This window comes from Alosa pseudoharengus, unplaced genomic scaffold (genome assembly GCF_046254945.1).
Source record: "Alosa pseudoharengus isolate Yale_2024_CS ecotype anadromous, Long Island Sound unplaced genomic scaffold, YU_APseudo_1.1 YU_APseudo_1.1_scf_18, whole genome shotgun sequence".
Classification (NCBI taxonomy): Eukaryota; Metazoa; Chordata; class Actinopteri; order Clupeiformes; family Clupeidae; genus Alosa; species Alosa pseudoharengus.
In genome coordinates this window covers 6,522,428-6,537,931 of record NW_027468650.1, presented here as the reverse complement: position 1 = coordinate 6,537,931, position 15,504 = coordinate 6,522,428, and the positions used below count along the sequence as shown (strand labels likewise).

The window sequence follows — 15,504 nt, the reverse complement described above, 5'->3', positions numbered from 1 at the left end:
AAAATTGAGTTGCATTGCCTATTTGTGCTGAGGTTTGCTACCACAACTACCATGTATTTGCAAGGAATAGCTCTGTTGGTTTTCTTGTGGCAAGATCTTTTGATTGCTGTAGCTGACCCACAGCAGTGCTAACTGATGCAACTAGATTCAGTTCCTCCTCACCCTCCAGTAGCACCTAAAAATATCAAGTTTGGTTCACACCTCAGATGACACATAGCCACATCACAGGCTTCACTCTTTTGGATTGGACAGCCAGAACTACACTGGGATTATAAAAGCTGGCGGAAAGTAACAATCTAGTCACACAAGCAATATGAAGATCCTTCTGCTCTTGGGATTTGTTGGCATCGCTCTGGCTGAGCTGACCAGATTTGAGGGGTAAAAAGATTACACTTCTCTCAGCGGTCACCCAACTGCAGTGTCCAGTGCATGTTCTGATGACAAGTGTGGAGCTCAGATGTAGTGAGAGTGTGTTCCCTCTCTCTCTTTCCCCCTCTCTGCATCAGGGAGCAGGTCTTCCGTCTGAAGCCCACCACTGACGAACATGTGACCCTCATCAAGGATCTGGCCCGCAACATGGAGGTAAAGTGCACGCCACACACCAGTAGGAGCTAGAAGTGTATTCATTAGTCATGTTCACCTTTCCTTTTTTAGGGAACATTTATCTCCTACATGCAAAGAAGATATTCCAACATGCACAGATATTGTGAGTGTAGCCTTCAGGAAATGTCAGATTAGCATTCATGTATCGTCAGGTTTACAGGAAACAGGCACCACAGTGATACACCTTTACTTACTTCAACAGTAAAGCCCATTTTACCAAAGTCATTGTTCACAATAGTAATATTTAACAGATTCCTTAGTCTCTAATTAAAATCAATTGGGTAATAAATTTAAAAAAAGATCTTCTCCAGTATATTTTAACAAACAATGGAGTAGTACGGAGCCCTGGAGGTGACATGAAAAAAAAAACGGAGAAAAGGTATGTACTGGAGACAAACACTGACTAAGTTTGCGAGATCTTGAGTTTGTTTTTGCGAGATCTTGAGTTTGTTTCGCGAGATCTTGACTTTCTTTTGCGAGATCTCGAGTTTCTTTTGCGAGATCTCAAGTTTCTTTTGCGAGATATGGATTTTCTTTTGCAAGATCTCGAGTTTCTTTTGCGAAATTTTGACTTTCTTTTGCGAGATCTTGAGTTTGTTTTGCGAGATCTCGCAAATCCATCAGTGCATATGAGAACCACTAGAAATGTTCCAGAGAGCTTGAGCCACTGAAATTAGGTTGCAGTTCCTTATTTTGCCATCTGCGTTGGTCTGAGGTTGCGTTCCACACTGACTGACAAGCCAACCTAGTCAGGGTGCGATTTGTGAAAAAATCTGAGGGGGGATGTGTCATCACTCCTACACATCACTCCATCCTAAGCCTCGATTTCAATAGTCAATTTGATTTTAGAGGCTTTAAAAATATGAAGTTTTATTTTCTTTTCTTTAACTTGTTTAGCTGGATTCTCCAGTGCAGTGAACAAGCTGCTGCATTCTGCAGTGAGTCAATACGTAAGGGATAATGGACGACACGGTGGTCTGTTCACAGAAGTTAATGCACGGTTGAGGTTGTAAAACGGCCCCGACGCGAAGCGGAACAGACCACCGTGGAGTCCATTATCCCGCTTATTCCACTGTTGCCACTTGCGTTGTGTTCATTTCCTGTTACAATTTAAACGTTTTAATCGCTAAAACTGTCTTGTTTGTAGAACTAATTTCTTCCGACACATATCAACTAATTTCTCAACTCACAGGACAAACTGCCGTTACTAGTTCTAAATGGTTGGTTGCTACGGCCAAAGGCCAGTCGTTAGTTCTATCTCTCTCGTTGTCAAGCGGGCGTTCTGATGAACTTTAGCTTTGAAACATCGCTTTTACTTAGCCACCTCTATCATATGCTACAATGTTGCAATGTTCTGAACGTCTGCATTTTACAGCTCGGATGCAACGTGACAGTTCATTTAAACTTCACAACAAGTTTGGCGAATTAATATACAAGTGTGATACGGCCAAAAAAATGGATCTACTATTTAGACAGGGCCGGTCCTACGTTATTCTGGGCCGGGGAGCAGCATGCATGCGCGCCCACGGGTAGCCAGCCGGGCCTGGACGGCCCTAGGCCTGTCTACTTGTCAGTCTTGCCCGTCCAATCAGAGGGCTTTCCTTCGTTTACGTTCAACACCTAAAAAAGATGCGCAAGTCAACACTGCGCTGAGAGCTCAAGAATCAGTCAAATCGCGAACAGCCGGCAGCTCCGTAATTGTCAGGTGTGATGAAATGCGTTCATATTCCACTTTTTATGTCATAAACGTTGCATGCCTATGGAAAGGCTTTGCAGTAGGATTGTCCGATGGTCAAACTGTTGCTTTAATTTGTGTTTTAATTTATGCGACGCACCGATGCTGGGTTCATGCAGTTTTGAGCAAGTTTAAAATGTTCGACTGCATAATTTGTCAGTTTTTGTTCAATAAATTCCACTTTTCATGTCATGAATGTAACATGCTTATAATAAGGCTTTGAAGTTGTCCAATATGGTCAATCTATTGTCTCAATTGTGTTTCATGTGAAGCGCCAAAGCTAATTCATGCATTGTTTTGCTCCAGTTGAAATTGTTTCTGCGTAATTTGTAGATAGATAGATAGATAGATACTTTATTGATCCCCAGGGGAAATTCAATTCAATTCAATTGTCAGCTGTGATCAAATGCGTTCAATAAATTCCACTTTTATCTCATAAATATAACATGCCTATGATTAATGTTTGTATGGTGTATCTTATCTAGACCTCTCTTATGTTCAATCAAATTGGCTTTGCCCACACGTTTTTTTTTCTGTGCTCACCCATTTGAACATTTCTGTCTATGCTACTGCTACCAAGAACAGAATCTCTTGATCTCACGTCTTGACACTTGCAGTCAGATGGGCTAACGTAGCCTACTATTCCCTACGGGGGAGGGGGAACTTTTGATACATTTTAAAAAATAAATCGATATCAGCCAATAGGGAAACTGCCAGGAACAACAAGCAACAACGCTTTAAGCTGGTAAGTGAGACACATCAATGAATGCATTAAATGCAGAATCACCACAGAAAGCGTTTATTTAATTATTTATTTTTCTGGGGCCCCCCTTCTGACCGGGCCCGGTGCGGTTGCTCCCAGGGCCCCCAGAACCAGCCCTGATTTTAGAATAGTCTTCCAGTCGGAGCAAAAGAAAATAGCCTAATATTTGTCGATCCATCACAAACAAACGTAACGTAAGCGGTATCACTTCTGAGATCTCTTTCAGTGATCCCCTCAGATTTTTTCACAAATCACACCCTGACTAGGTTGGCTTGTCAGTCAGTGTGGAACGCAACCTCAGACCAACGCAGATGGCAAAATAAGGAACTGCAACCTAATTTCAGTGGCTAAAGCTTCTAGTGGTTCTCATATGCATTGATGGTTTTGCGAGATCTCGCAAAACAAACTCAAGATCTCGCAAAAGAAACTGGAGATCTCGCAAAATAAAGTCAATATCTTGCAAAATAAAGTCAATATCTCGCAAAAGAAACTCAAGATCTCGCAAAACAAACTCAAGATCTTGCAAAAACAAACTCAAGATCTCGCAAACCTAGTCAGTGTTTGTCCCCAGTTTTTTTCATGTCACCTCCAGGGCTCCGTAGAGTAGTATGTCACCCATTAACAAACAAAAAAAAGAACCATAGAGTGATTCTCTTCAAGGCCTGTGTACAACCTTATCTAATGTCTTCATCTTGTTAATATCCTACAACTTTGTGCATAATTACAGACATTTTCTGTTTTAGGATTTGATAATGTATTTGTGAGTAGGCGCTCTCTCCCCTCCTCACTGTTTTAAAGATAGTATTGCTTGTGTGTGAATTATGGACATTTTATGAATATTTGCTTTGCCTGACGAACTCCCTTGAATGTTATGGACAGTTCCGAACATTTGCTTGAACGCACTCTGCATCGCGGAAGCCCTGCAAGAGCAGGAGTGCCAACGAGAGACATTGAGCCCTTGCACACACACACACACACACGCACATACACCCCACACCCACACACGCTCACACAGCCGGCGCAGCACAAGGTTTGCCCGGAGTGTGTGCGCTGCCTGCTTACGAACAGAGACAATTGTTTGCCTGTCAGTTTCCGCGAGTGAAACGCCAACACGGAAGTTAGCGCTGGCTGCGCTAACAGTACCAAACCAGCCGCCACAAGTCTCCATACTCATACGGCCCTGAAACATCTCATGCATACGGGTGAGGTACCCACTCGCATGTAACACTGCACACACCACATTATCTCCCTGGTCTATTCATTAAACAAAACGCCATACGTACCTCTTGTGTTCCTCCACCTTCAGTCACCACTGCCAAACGGAAGCATGCGCCATTTGTGTAGTATTTGTAATGCCATCTTGACTTTGGGTATGGGGAATGATGTCGCGAAGGGGGTTTGGAAGTGTGCTTTGTGTTGCTATGCATCTGTTGAATGTTATATGTTTATGGGCTTTACGTGTAGCATAGCAAAGATGTGTGGGATGGGTTTGAGGTACATGTTATTGTTTGGTTTGTGTTTGATGATTTAAACACACGTTGTGTACAAATATGATGGTGATTAATGGTACAGTCCAAGGATGTGTTTAGTCAATTATCTTGTTAGCCAATCATGGTGCGTCTGAGCATAGTAGGACTGGGTATTAAAAACCCGGCTCAGTTTGTGTTGTGGGTTAAGGGGGTGAAGAGCTGACAACCGGAGAGAGCTCTGAAGTAAGTGGACATTTGAACTTGTTGCCTTGAAGTCTGAAGCTATAGTATTTTGATTTGGTGCCTTCTCTTTTTGTATTTTGCCATTTTTGATTATCTTTGGACTTTTGATATATTTTTGGACTTTGCTATATTTTGCCCTTTTGGGAGTATTTTGCCTTTTGCCCTATTTTGCTATTTTTGAACTTTTTTCCTTTTTTGTCTGTTTCGATGGTGGAGGACTAACGGGCACTGTAAAAATAAATACACTGGCAACTTTGAAATACAAATTCTTCTGCATTCCTGACATTTTTTACCCCTTCTCTCTGATTTCCCACCGCAACGCTATCCGGGCAAGTGAGGTGGCCACCCGGTCACTCACATTTGGTGTCAGAAGTGGGATAGATGCTGACAGAAGACGAAATCAGAGGGGAAGCTCGGTGAGATGGCGTATCGCAAGCTGAAGAACAATGAGAAAGCTGCAGGAACATCAGAGGACCAGGAGGACACAGCAGGGGCAGATGGGGGCAACACTCAAGGGTCTGACCTGTCTGCACTGCGTAAGCTCCTGGAGAAATCACTGGAGACCCAGGAAAAGGAGTTCTTCAAACAGGAACAACGCTGGAGGGGCATCCAGGTCCAGCTGAACCTGCTGCGTGATGACTTTGAGGTAGAGAAGCAGGCGGTGACCATGGCTAGAGCGACAGCGGTCCAACCACCACCAGTGGCGGCAGTGGCGACGGCGGCGGGCCAAGCACCAGTGGTGGCGGCACCATCATCAGTAGCGGCAGCACCACCGTCACTTTCACCACCGGCAGCGGCGCCACCAGCACCAATGCCCATGGAGTGGTCCAGACGCGCCATTCCTAAACTGGAGGAAGGAGAGGACATCGAGCAGTATCTCATGACGTTTGAGCGGCTAGCTACAGCATACTGCTGGCCAAAGGAGAACTGGGCGGTGATCCTCGTCCCCCACCTCACAGGGAAAGCACGCGCGGCATACGTGTCGATGGAGCCAAGCCACACCATGAATTATGACCGCGTAAGAGAAGCCATCCTGCAAAAGTTTGAAATCAATGAGGAAACCTACAGGCGACAGTTCCGGGAGCCCGACATCAAGCCCGGTGAGACACCCAGAGAGCTTTACACCCGGCTGAAAGACCTCTTTCATAAGTGGATTAGACCGGCAATGAAGTCGGTTGAAGAAATCTGTGAGGCATTGATACTGGAACAGTACCTGAGGACCTTGGCCCCAGACGTCAGAGTTTGGGTTAAGGAGCGGCACCCACAGAGTGGTCAGAGAGCGGCAGAACTTGTCGAGGACTACGTTGCAGCACGGCAGAGGCACACCAGCTTTCGCCAGAACCAAGACAACAGGCCAGCAGCCAGGGGTAGGTCTGATGGTTTTGGTCAGGGTGGTGGTCAACAGCTTAGTAATCGTCCTAGAGACAATACTGTCCCCTTTAAGCCTAGCAATTACCCTAGAGACAGTACAGTTCCCATTAGGCCCAAATACCCTGTAGCACCCAGAGCGTCCACATCCATAGTGTGTCACAATTGTGGTAAGGAAGGCCATATAGTGCGTGATTGTCCTAACCGTAAGCCCAAGGGAGCCGGATACAGTTGCCTACCGAGACCAGAGGGGGAGGCAGTGAGTTTCCTGGGGAGGCTGCAGACAGTGCAGGTGTCTGTTAATGGGAAGGAGGCCATAGCAGTGTTGGACACTGGGAGCAACCAGACACTAGTGCAGCCACACCTGGTAGAGGAGCGAGACCTGTTACCCGGAAGAAAGGTTTCAATTATGTGTGTTAATGGCGATGCACATGACTACCCAGCAGCTGAAGTTTACATTAATGTCAATGGGCAGGTTTATCAGCTGACTGTGGGTGTAGTGGAGAAATTAAGCCACCCAGTGTTAATTGGCCAGGACATACTAGTGTTACCGGAACTTTTGCAGTCCAGCAGAGTGGTAAACATGGTGGTTACCAGATCTCAGAGCAGCAAGACGGCATGCGCAGAAGGGCAGGCCAGGAGTGACCCATTGCATGAGCTACCCTTTGCTAGCAGTGATGTGGAGTGTGTTAGCAGTGGTAGAGTCAAAAAGTCCAGACAACAGAGAAGACAAGACAAGCTAGAGGGCACGGTTAAAAGGGCCAGAGAATTGCCAGTAGCTCAGTCAGATGGGGACTGGGAGGAGCTTGCCACAGACATAAAACAGATGCAGCGGGAGGATGGGTCACTGAAGAAGGCGTTTGAGAAGGTCATTGAGCAGGATGGGGTCAGGACAGGGGTCCCGCCTAATTTAGCTGGGGAGGGGTATGTCCTTAGAGGGGGGATCCTCTACCATCAGCCAGACGGGGGCAGAGAAGAGCAGCTGGTCGTGCCCACACAGCTACATAGCAGGGTGTTAGCAATGGGGCACAGCATTCCCTGGGCGGGTCACTTGGGGCTCCCGAAAACATATGCCCGCGTGGCAGCAAGATTTTTCTGGCCAGGCATGTATAAAGATGTGCAGGAGTTTTGCCGATCATGCTCAGAATGTCAGCTTACCAGCAAGTACACAGCTAGCCCATACCCCCTACAACAACTTCCTTGCATTGATGTACCATTCTCACGCATAGCCATGGATATTGTAGGCCCACTAGAACGAACGCAGTCCGGCTTTAGGTACATTCTAGTGGTATGCGACTACGCTACCAGATATCCTGAGGCGTTTCCACTCCGCAGGATATCTGCCAGACCCATCGCACAGGCTTTACTTCAATTATTCTCCCGAGTAGGCATCCCCAGAGAGATCATCACTGATCAGGGCACAGCTTTTCTCTCTAAGAGCTTGAAGCAGGTTTATGGCGTACTAGGTATAAAAGGCATTAAGACCACCCCCTACCATCCTCAGACGGATGGCCTAGTTGAACGTTTTAACCAAACCCTGAAAAGTATGTTGAGGAAGTTTGTGGCTGAAAATGGAAAGGACTGGGACCGTTGGCTGCCCTACCTCCTTTTTGCATACAGGGAGGTACCCCAAGCGTCTACTGGCTTTGCGCCATTTGAACTGCTCTTTGGCTGGCCAGTGAGGGGACCCCTGGACGTGCTTAAGGAGGCCTGGGAGGGTCCGCAGGCCACAGAGACACAGTCCGTTCTGGCGCATGTTCTCAAGATGAGGGAGAAGATGGAGCAAATGACTGAACTGGTGCGTGCAAACATGGAGAAGTCACAGACCAGGCAGAAGACCTGGTATGACCAGAAGGCCAGGCAGAGAACTCTGGTGCCGGGGCAGAAAGTGTTGCTCCTGTTGCCTACATCGGAGAGCAAGTTGCTGGCCAAATGGCAGGGGCCATACAACGTCATCCGTCAGATGGGCCCGGCAACGTACGAGATTGAGATGCCAGGGAGAAGAAAGCAGAGGCAGACTTTCCATGTGAACCTGCTGAAAGAATGGCACATAACGACTCCAGCGCTTCGGGTGCAGGCAGTGCCGGAGGATGAAGAGCGACCGGAGCAGTTCTTCCCGAACAGCCAACCAGCAACCATCCCGGACGTGTCGCACTTGACCCCACAGCAGCAGGCCGAGCTGGACCAGATCATTCCAACTGACCTGTTCCAGGAGGGGCCAGGCTTCACCACGGTGGTGGAGCACTCAGTCACGCTGACCGACTCGACCCCAGTGCGTCAGCGAATGTATCGGGTACCTCAACGTCTGCTACCTTCACTCAAGGCAGAGGTGGAGGACATGCTTGCACTGGGGGTGATTGAGAGATCGACAAGTGAGTGGAGTAACCCCGTGGTCCTGGTCCCAAAGAAAGATGGCACACTGAGATTTTGCATTGACTTTCGGCGAGTCAACGCCCAATCAAAATTTGATGCGTACCCCATGCCTCGCTTGGAGGACTTGATAGAGAGGCTGGGGAAGGCCACCTACATTACCACACTGGACTTATGTAAAGGCTATTGGCAAGTCCCATTGACTGAGGAGACCAAGCCCTACACAGCATTCCGCACTCCCCAGGGCCTGTACCACTTCAATGTCATGCCATTTGGCCTGCAGGGGGCGCCGGCCACTTTTCAGCGGCTGATGGACATTGTGCTCTCTGGAACTGAGTCGTTTGCAGCTGCCTATTTGGATGACATTGTGGTGTACAGCGCCACCTGGGGGGAACATTTGCAACACCTGGAGGAGGTGCTCAACAAGATCAAGCAGGCAGGCCTCACCATCCATCCCCGGAAGTGTGCCATTGCCCAGGAGGAGGTTCGCTACCTGGGGTATGTGCTGGGTCGGGGCGTCATTCGGCCACAGCAGGACAAAGTGGAGGCGGTGCGGAACTGCCAGAGACCTCGGACCAAGAAGGCTGTCCGGTCATTTCTTGGCCTGGTAGGTTGGTACCGGAAGTTCATTCCGGATTTTGCTAGCCGAGCATCACCTCTTACTGACCTCACCCGAAAGGACGGCAATCCTCAGGGTCAGTGGGGGGAGGAGCAGGAGAGGGCCTTTGTGGACCTGAAAGGGGCTCTTTGCAAGGGCCCTGTGCTTCAGAGTCCTGATTTCACCAAGCCCTTCACGGTGCATACTGATGCCTCGGGTGTTGGTATTGGCGCAGTTCTCCTCCAAGGTGAAGGGGAAGACCAACGACCAGTGGCTTTTGTTAGCCGCAAATTGTTTCCCCGTGAAACCAGGTATGCAGCAGTCGAGCTAGAGTGCCTGGCAGTGAAGTTTGCCCTTGACTCCTTCAAGTACTATGTGCTGGGCGGTCACTTCACGCTCGAGACCGACCATCGCGCCTTGCAATGGCTTGGGCGCATGAAAGACACGAATGCCAGGATTACTCGCTGGTTCTTGGCACTGCAGCCATACAGGTTCACAGTCCGGTATCGGGCTGGCAAAGTGAACACGGTGGCTGATTTCTTGTCTCGTCACCCGAGTGACTGAGACTGCAGAGGTGGTGGGAAATGTGAGTAGGCGCTCTCTCCCCTCCTCACTGTTTTAAAGATAGTATTGCTTGTGTGTGAATTATGGACATTTTATGAATATTTGCTTTGCCTGACGAACTCCCTTGAATGTTATGGACAGTTCCGAACATTTGCTTGAACGCACTCTGCATCGCGGAAGCCCTGCAAGAGCAGGAGTGCCAACGAGAGACATTGAGCCCTTGCACACACACACACACACACGCACATACACCCCACACCCACACACGCTCACACAGCCGGCGCAGCACAAGGTTTGCCCGGAGTGTGTGCGCTGCCTGCTTACGAACAGAGACAATTGTTTGCCTGTCAGTTTCCGCGAGTGAAACGCCAACACGGAAGTTAGCGCTGGCTGCGCTAACAGTACCAAACCAGCCGCCACAAGTCTCCATACTCATACGGCCCTGAAACATCTCATGCATACGGGTGAGGTACCCACTCGCATGTAACACTGCACACACCACATTATCTCCCTGGTCTATTCATTAAACAAAACGCCATACGTACCTCTTGTGTTCCTCCACCTTCAGTCACCACTGCCAAACGGAAGCATGCGCCATTTGTGTAGTATTTGTAATGCCATCTTGACTTTGGGTATGGGGAATGATGTCGCGAAGGGGGTTTGGAAGTGTGCTTTGTGTTGCTATGCATCTGTTGAATGTTATATGTTTATGGGCTTTACGTGTAGCATAGCAAAGATGTGTGGGATGGGTTTGAGGTACATGTTATTGTTTGGTTTGTGTTTGATGATTTAAACACACGTTGTGTACAAATATGATGGTGATTAATGGTACAGTCCAAGGATGTGTTTAGTCAATTATCTTGTTAGCCAATCATGGTGCGTCTGAGCATAGTAGGACTGGGTATTAAAAACCCGGCTCAGTTTGTGTTGTGGGTTAAGGGGGTGAAGAGCTGACAACCGGAGAGAGCTCTGAAGTAAGTGGACATTTGAACTTGTTGCCTTGAAGTCTGAAGCTATAGTATTTTGATTTGGTGCCTTCTCTTTTTGTATTTTGCCATTTTTGATTATCTTTGGACTTTTGATATATTTTTGGACTTTGCTATATTTTGCCCTTTTGGGAGTATTTTGCCTTTTGCCCTATTTTGCTATTTTTGAACTTTTTTCCTTTTTTGTCTGTTTCGATGGTGGAGGACTAACGGGCACTGTAAAAATAAATACACTGGCAACTTTGAAATACAAATTCTTCTGCATTCCTGACATTTTTTACCCCTTCTCTCTGATTTCCCACCGCAACGCTATCCGGGCAAGTGAGGTGGCCACCCGGTCACTCACAGTATTCGCTATTTCTACCATGGAATGTGTGAGTCATACAGGGTGTGTAGACATGTATATGTTTCAGCCTGAATTACTTTTTAAAATGTTCTAAACTATTCTACATAAATGTCTGTGTATGCATGTTTATGTTTGTTTCTGGTCATGAATTATGGATGAATATGCTTGGTTATATGGCTTATGTGTAGATATAATCTGAACACACCAGTCAGTATGTTTGTGTGATGAGAGATCTGACTCAGGATCGTGTGTGATGTCTGTGCTATTCAGAGTGTGTATCAGTATAAGTCAGTATGTTTGTTTCTCTGTAAGTCAGCATGTGTGTGTAGCTGTGTCAGTGTGGGAGAGAACCATATGTTCAGGTGAGGCTCACTTTGTAAAGTGTGGTTTTTATTTATAAGAGTTTGTGTCTGGCGCCCTCTGCAGGTGGACTTCTGGAGCCCTGAGAGTGCTGAGCTGGTGACCATCGACATTGATGTGGACATCCACATTCCCGCCTCTCACACCTCCATGGTCTACACCATCCTGAACCAGAGTGACATGGAACATGAGTAAGGCAGTCCTGTCTGTTCAATTATCCCTATCTGCACATGATGTTTATTTCAATACATTATATACAGGTGCATCTAAAAAAAATGAATATCATGGAAAAGTCTATTGCCCTGCCCAGACTGAGAGATTAAAAGCTCATGGAACCATTTAACTTAATTAACTGATTAGAGCTATTCTCAGTTCAACATTTCTGTATTATAAATTCTTTATTCTAATATTTTTAGGATACTGGATTTTTTTTTTCCATGAGCTGTAAACCATAATCTTCAAGATTAAAATAAAAAAAAGTCTTGAAATATTTAAATTTATGTGTAATGAATCTAGATTATATGAATTTGTGAGTTCACTTTTTGAAATGATTAATGAAAAAAAAAACTTTACCATGATATTCTCATTTTTTTAGATGCATCCATAGTGGCCGACAGTTCAAATTACACATGCAAATAGTACACAGTAAACTACACAGAAGTGTTATTTATAGAGAGTAGAGTTAGTACAGAGAGAGTTCATGGTCCCCTGCAGGATTCTGATTGAGGATCTCCAGGCTCAGATTGAGGCTCAGATGGACGGACCTAAGGTCAGCCCCAGGTCCCACATCTACACCAAGTACAACAGCTGGGACAAGGTGAGCTTCTCCTTATGCATTTGCGTTCTGTGTCCATTTCATCCTTTATTCTGTAATGTCTTCTACATCTTCAAACGGACTCTTCCACCATCTTGCCTCATCCTCCCATCATCTTCTGCATCTGCTGGTTGACCTCTTCCCCTATCCGTCTCTCCACAGATCCAGGCCTGGATCACCTCCATCACCTCTGCCAACTCTAATCTGATGAGCAGACAGGTGATCGGAAACACCTACGAGGGCCGTCCCATGAACCTGCTGAAGGTACAGACACTGTCCACTAGAAGTCTCTCTTCTCCTTATCACACCATTACAGATGGTACATACTCTTCACTCACTGTCAAAATGGTGCTCTAATGCAGTGTGTCAACATGCAGCTGTAAAAATGGGAATATATTTTAATCCCTAATAAGATTTAATCCACCAATTCAGTAGTTAGGCCTATTGCCACATTCAAAATCATATCTCCTTTTTAATCATGAGCCCCAGTAAACAGCATACATTTGCTCTCACAGATTGGCAAGCAGACTGGCTCCACCAAGCCTGCCATCTTCCTGGACTGTGGTATCCATGCCAGAGAGTGGATCTCCCCTGCTTTCTGCCAGTGGTTTGTCAAGGAGGTATGACCCACCAGTTAGAAACAGCAACAGCTTTCCACTGCATCTACTCTGATTTTCTGCTTTTTGAAAACAGACCTCTTGTGTCTGTTGCAGGCTGTGTCCACCTACGGAACTGATTCTCAGATGACCAGCCTGCTGGACCAGATGGATGTCTACGTTCTGCCTGTCTTCAACATTGACGGCTACGATTACACCTGGAAATTTGTAGGTCACCTATGTTTGAATGTTCATCTTGACGCAAAGCTACAGGCATCTGTGATATTCCTTGTGAAACATTCCTTGTCTTTTGGATTTACAGAACAGGATGTGGAGGAAGACTCGCTCCAGGAAGACCGGAACCAGCTGCGTCGGCACTGACCCCAACAGAAACTTTGATGCTAGCTGGTGCAGTGAGTAACTTCTTTCAAACTAAAAAAAAACATTCCGTTTGAAAGAAGCAATCATCAACTTCAGATAACTTCTCATTAACACAAAATAAAATAAAACATGGATGGTTTCATTTTTACTTCCCAAAGTGGTCAACAGAAGGTGCTGTTTCCCAGTCTCGTCTAACTCTCCTGTGTCTCGTTTGTGGTCACAGCCGTGGGGGCCTCCTCCAACCCCTGTAGCAACGTTTACTGCGGCACCAAGCCCGAGTCTGAGATCGAGGTCAAGAATGTGGCCAACTTCATCCGCAGCAACAAGGCCACCATCAAGGCCTACCTCACCATCCACTCCTACTCCCAGCTGCTCCTCTTCCCCTACTCCTACTCCTACAACCTGGCTGCTGATCACGCTGAGCTGGTATGATCACACTACAGTAATCCTACACCCGATATGAGTAGCGCCACTAATGTGATACACAACACTCGCTACCCACTCAAAATGCTGAACTGTAGCAGTTGCTCTGACACTGAAGTATTACAATGTTGGGAAGTTGAATGTCCCAGTAATCTCAGCTCGTTTAATAACATCAGTTGAGATTTCTGTGTTAAATCTTGTCTGTCTCCTCTTTAGATGAGTGTTGCTCAGGGAGCCTGCGATGCCCTGACCAGCCTGTATGGCACCAAGTACACCCCTGGCCCTGGCGCTGCCACCATCTGTGAGTTCCTTTATTGACAAGGAGGATGAATATCAGCTTAGCATCAGTCAAAGGTGCAGTCTGCAATTCTCTTTTTGGGAAATACCACAAATTAACGAGCAGAGTGGCTCAGTCCGAGCCAAGAATAATTCCAGCCATTCAGCATGTTGCATTAGGAGCAAAAGGGAAGGGTATAATTTGTTTGGCTGTTAAACTCTAATATCAACAACCTTTTGCCAGAATTGAAGACTGCATTTTTAATCTGCTATTATTATGTCTGAAAAACTGGATAGCATTGTGAGCCTGAATGGGCCATCTTCAAGAAATTGGAAAGATTTAACAAATTATTGGTAATTAATTGCAGTCTTTTGAAAGCCACTCTGATTGATGTGTGTTGTCTCAGACCCTGCTGCTGGAGGCTCTGAGGACTGGGCCTATGACCTGGGTGTAAAGTACTCCTACACCTTTGAGCTGCGTGACGAAGGTCGCTATGGCTTCCTGCTCCCCGAGTCCCAGATCAAGCCCACTTGTGAGGAGACCATGTTGGCTGTTAAGTACATTGCTGCCCACGTGCAGAAGAACCTCTACTAATCAGACTGGATCTTCGGAGGACATTGAAGAGTGTCTCCAGTTAATGAGGCACAGCACCATCAGTGCTTTTTCATCCATTTTTCATCATTCCTGTATATGTGAATAAAAATATGGATATGCAGAATAAATAAACACTTGCCAGAAACAATGCAGGACTGAGTTTTTCCTCAGTGTCAAACTGCCAAACTGCCAAAGTAGTACTGAAGTACTTTGGCAGTGTCAAACTGCCAAAGTAGTTCAGTCTCAAATTAGTCTCAACCCTTTATCTGTAGGGAACACCAATGAAATCAAAGCTTTTACCTGAACATCAAAATAGAATGTTCGCAGTGGTTAATGTCCTTCTCAGTGGTGAATGTCTCTCAGGTAATCCCAATGGCTAGTCATTAGTCAAAGTTGAGATATTTAGCGGATATGTGGATATTGCAATAATATTAGTTGCTGTTACTGCCAACAGGAAAGAATGTTTAATGTAAACAAATGTATGTCAGATAAAACACTTTTGCCAATTGACACTGATTTTGGAAATTAATCATTTTTGAAATATTTTAATCAGGTTCTATTGTATTCCTTTTGTATTGCTTTCATCCCTTTACGTAGAGAAGGTGAGGCTGATTCTAGTTGCGCATTTCTGGCTTCTTATGCCATGGTTTTCAGCAATTGAGAAGAAATAATAAATGTCCGCACACTCATTGAAGCTCCCAAACGTGGATTTATTTGCACGACGTTTCGGACATGTTGTCCTTCATCAAAAGTGCAATGCAGAACAGGTGTGGGGGGTGGGGTATATATACCTGGGAATAGGAGAAGGGGTGTGTCACTCATGAGTCAAGAATATATACAAAATGTACACAAGGGGGCCATAATGACCCAAACAGAACTCCCAATCAATATTGGCTGTAATGTTACAGAACAGTTAGAAATTACATTAAGGTCTACTAGAGGCTCATATACATAGTAAGGTTGATGTGAAATAGTCTAATACAGCTCCATATCATTTTATACATATCACATTGT

General features: G+C 46.0%; 1 protein-coding gene across 1 annotated transcript; it reads left to right on the top strand.

Moving 5' to 3' along the window:
- The first annotated feature begins 310 nt into the window (after positions 1 to 310).
- On the top strand, positions 311 to 14,650 carry LOC143130892 (carboxypeptidase B-like). The gene is made up of 11 exons (XM_076290158.1): positions 311 to 378; positions 507 to 582; positions 11,472 to 11,596; positions 12,120 to 12,222; positions 12,382 to 12,483; positions 12,735 to 12,839; positions 12,933 to 13,043; positions 13,138 to 13,228; positions 13,420 to 13,622; positions 13,836 to 13,920; positions 14,303 to 14,650. The coding sequence occupies exons 1-11, from the start codon at positions 314 to 316 to the stop codon at positions 14,488 to 14,490; spliced, it is 1,254 nt and encodes a 417-aa protein (XP_076146273.1). The 5' UTR covers positions 311 to 313; the 3' UTR covers positions 14,491 to 14,650.
- Positions 14,651 to 15,504: the final 854 nt, after the last annotated feature.

Coding starts and splice junctions, on each gene's coding strand:
- LOC143130892 (XM_076290158.1), top strand. CDS start 314: ATGAAGATCCTTCTGCTCTTGGGATTTGTTGGCATCGCTCTGGCTGAG. Junction 12,223..12,381: donor AGTACAACAGCTGGGACAAG/GTGAGCTTCTCC, acceptor GTCTCTCCACAG/ATCCAGGCCTGGATCACCTC. Junction 13,229..13,419: donor CTTTGATGCTAGCTGGTGCA/GTGAGTAACTTC, acceptor TTGTGGTCACAG/CCGTGGGGGCCTCCTCCAAC.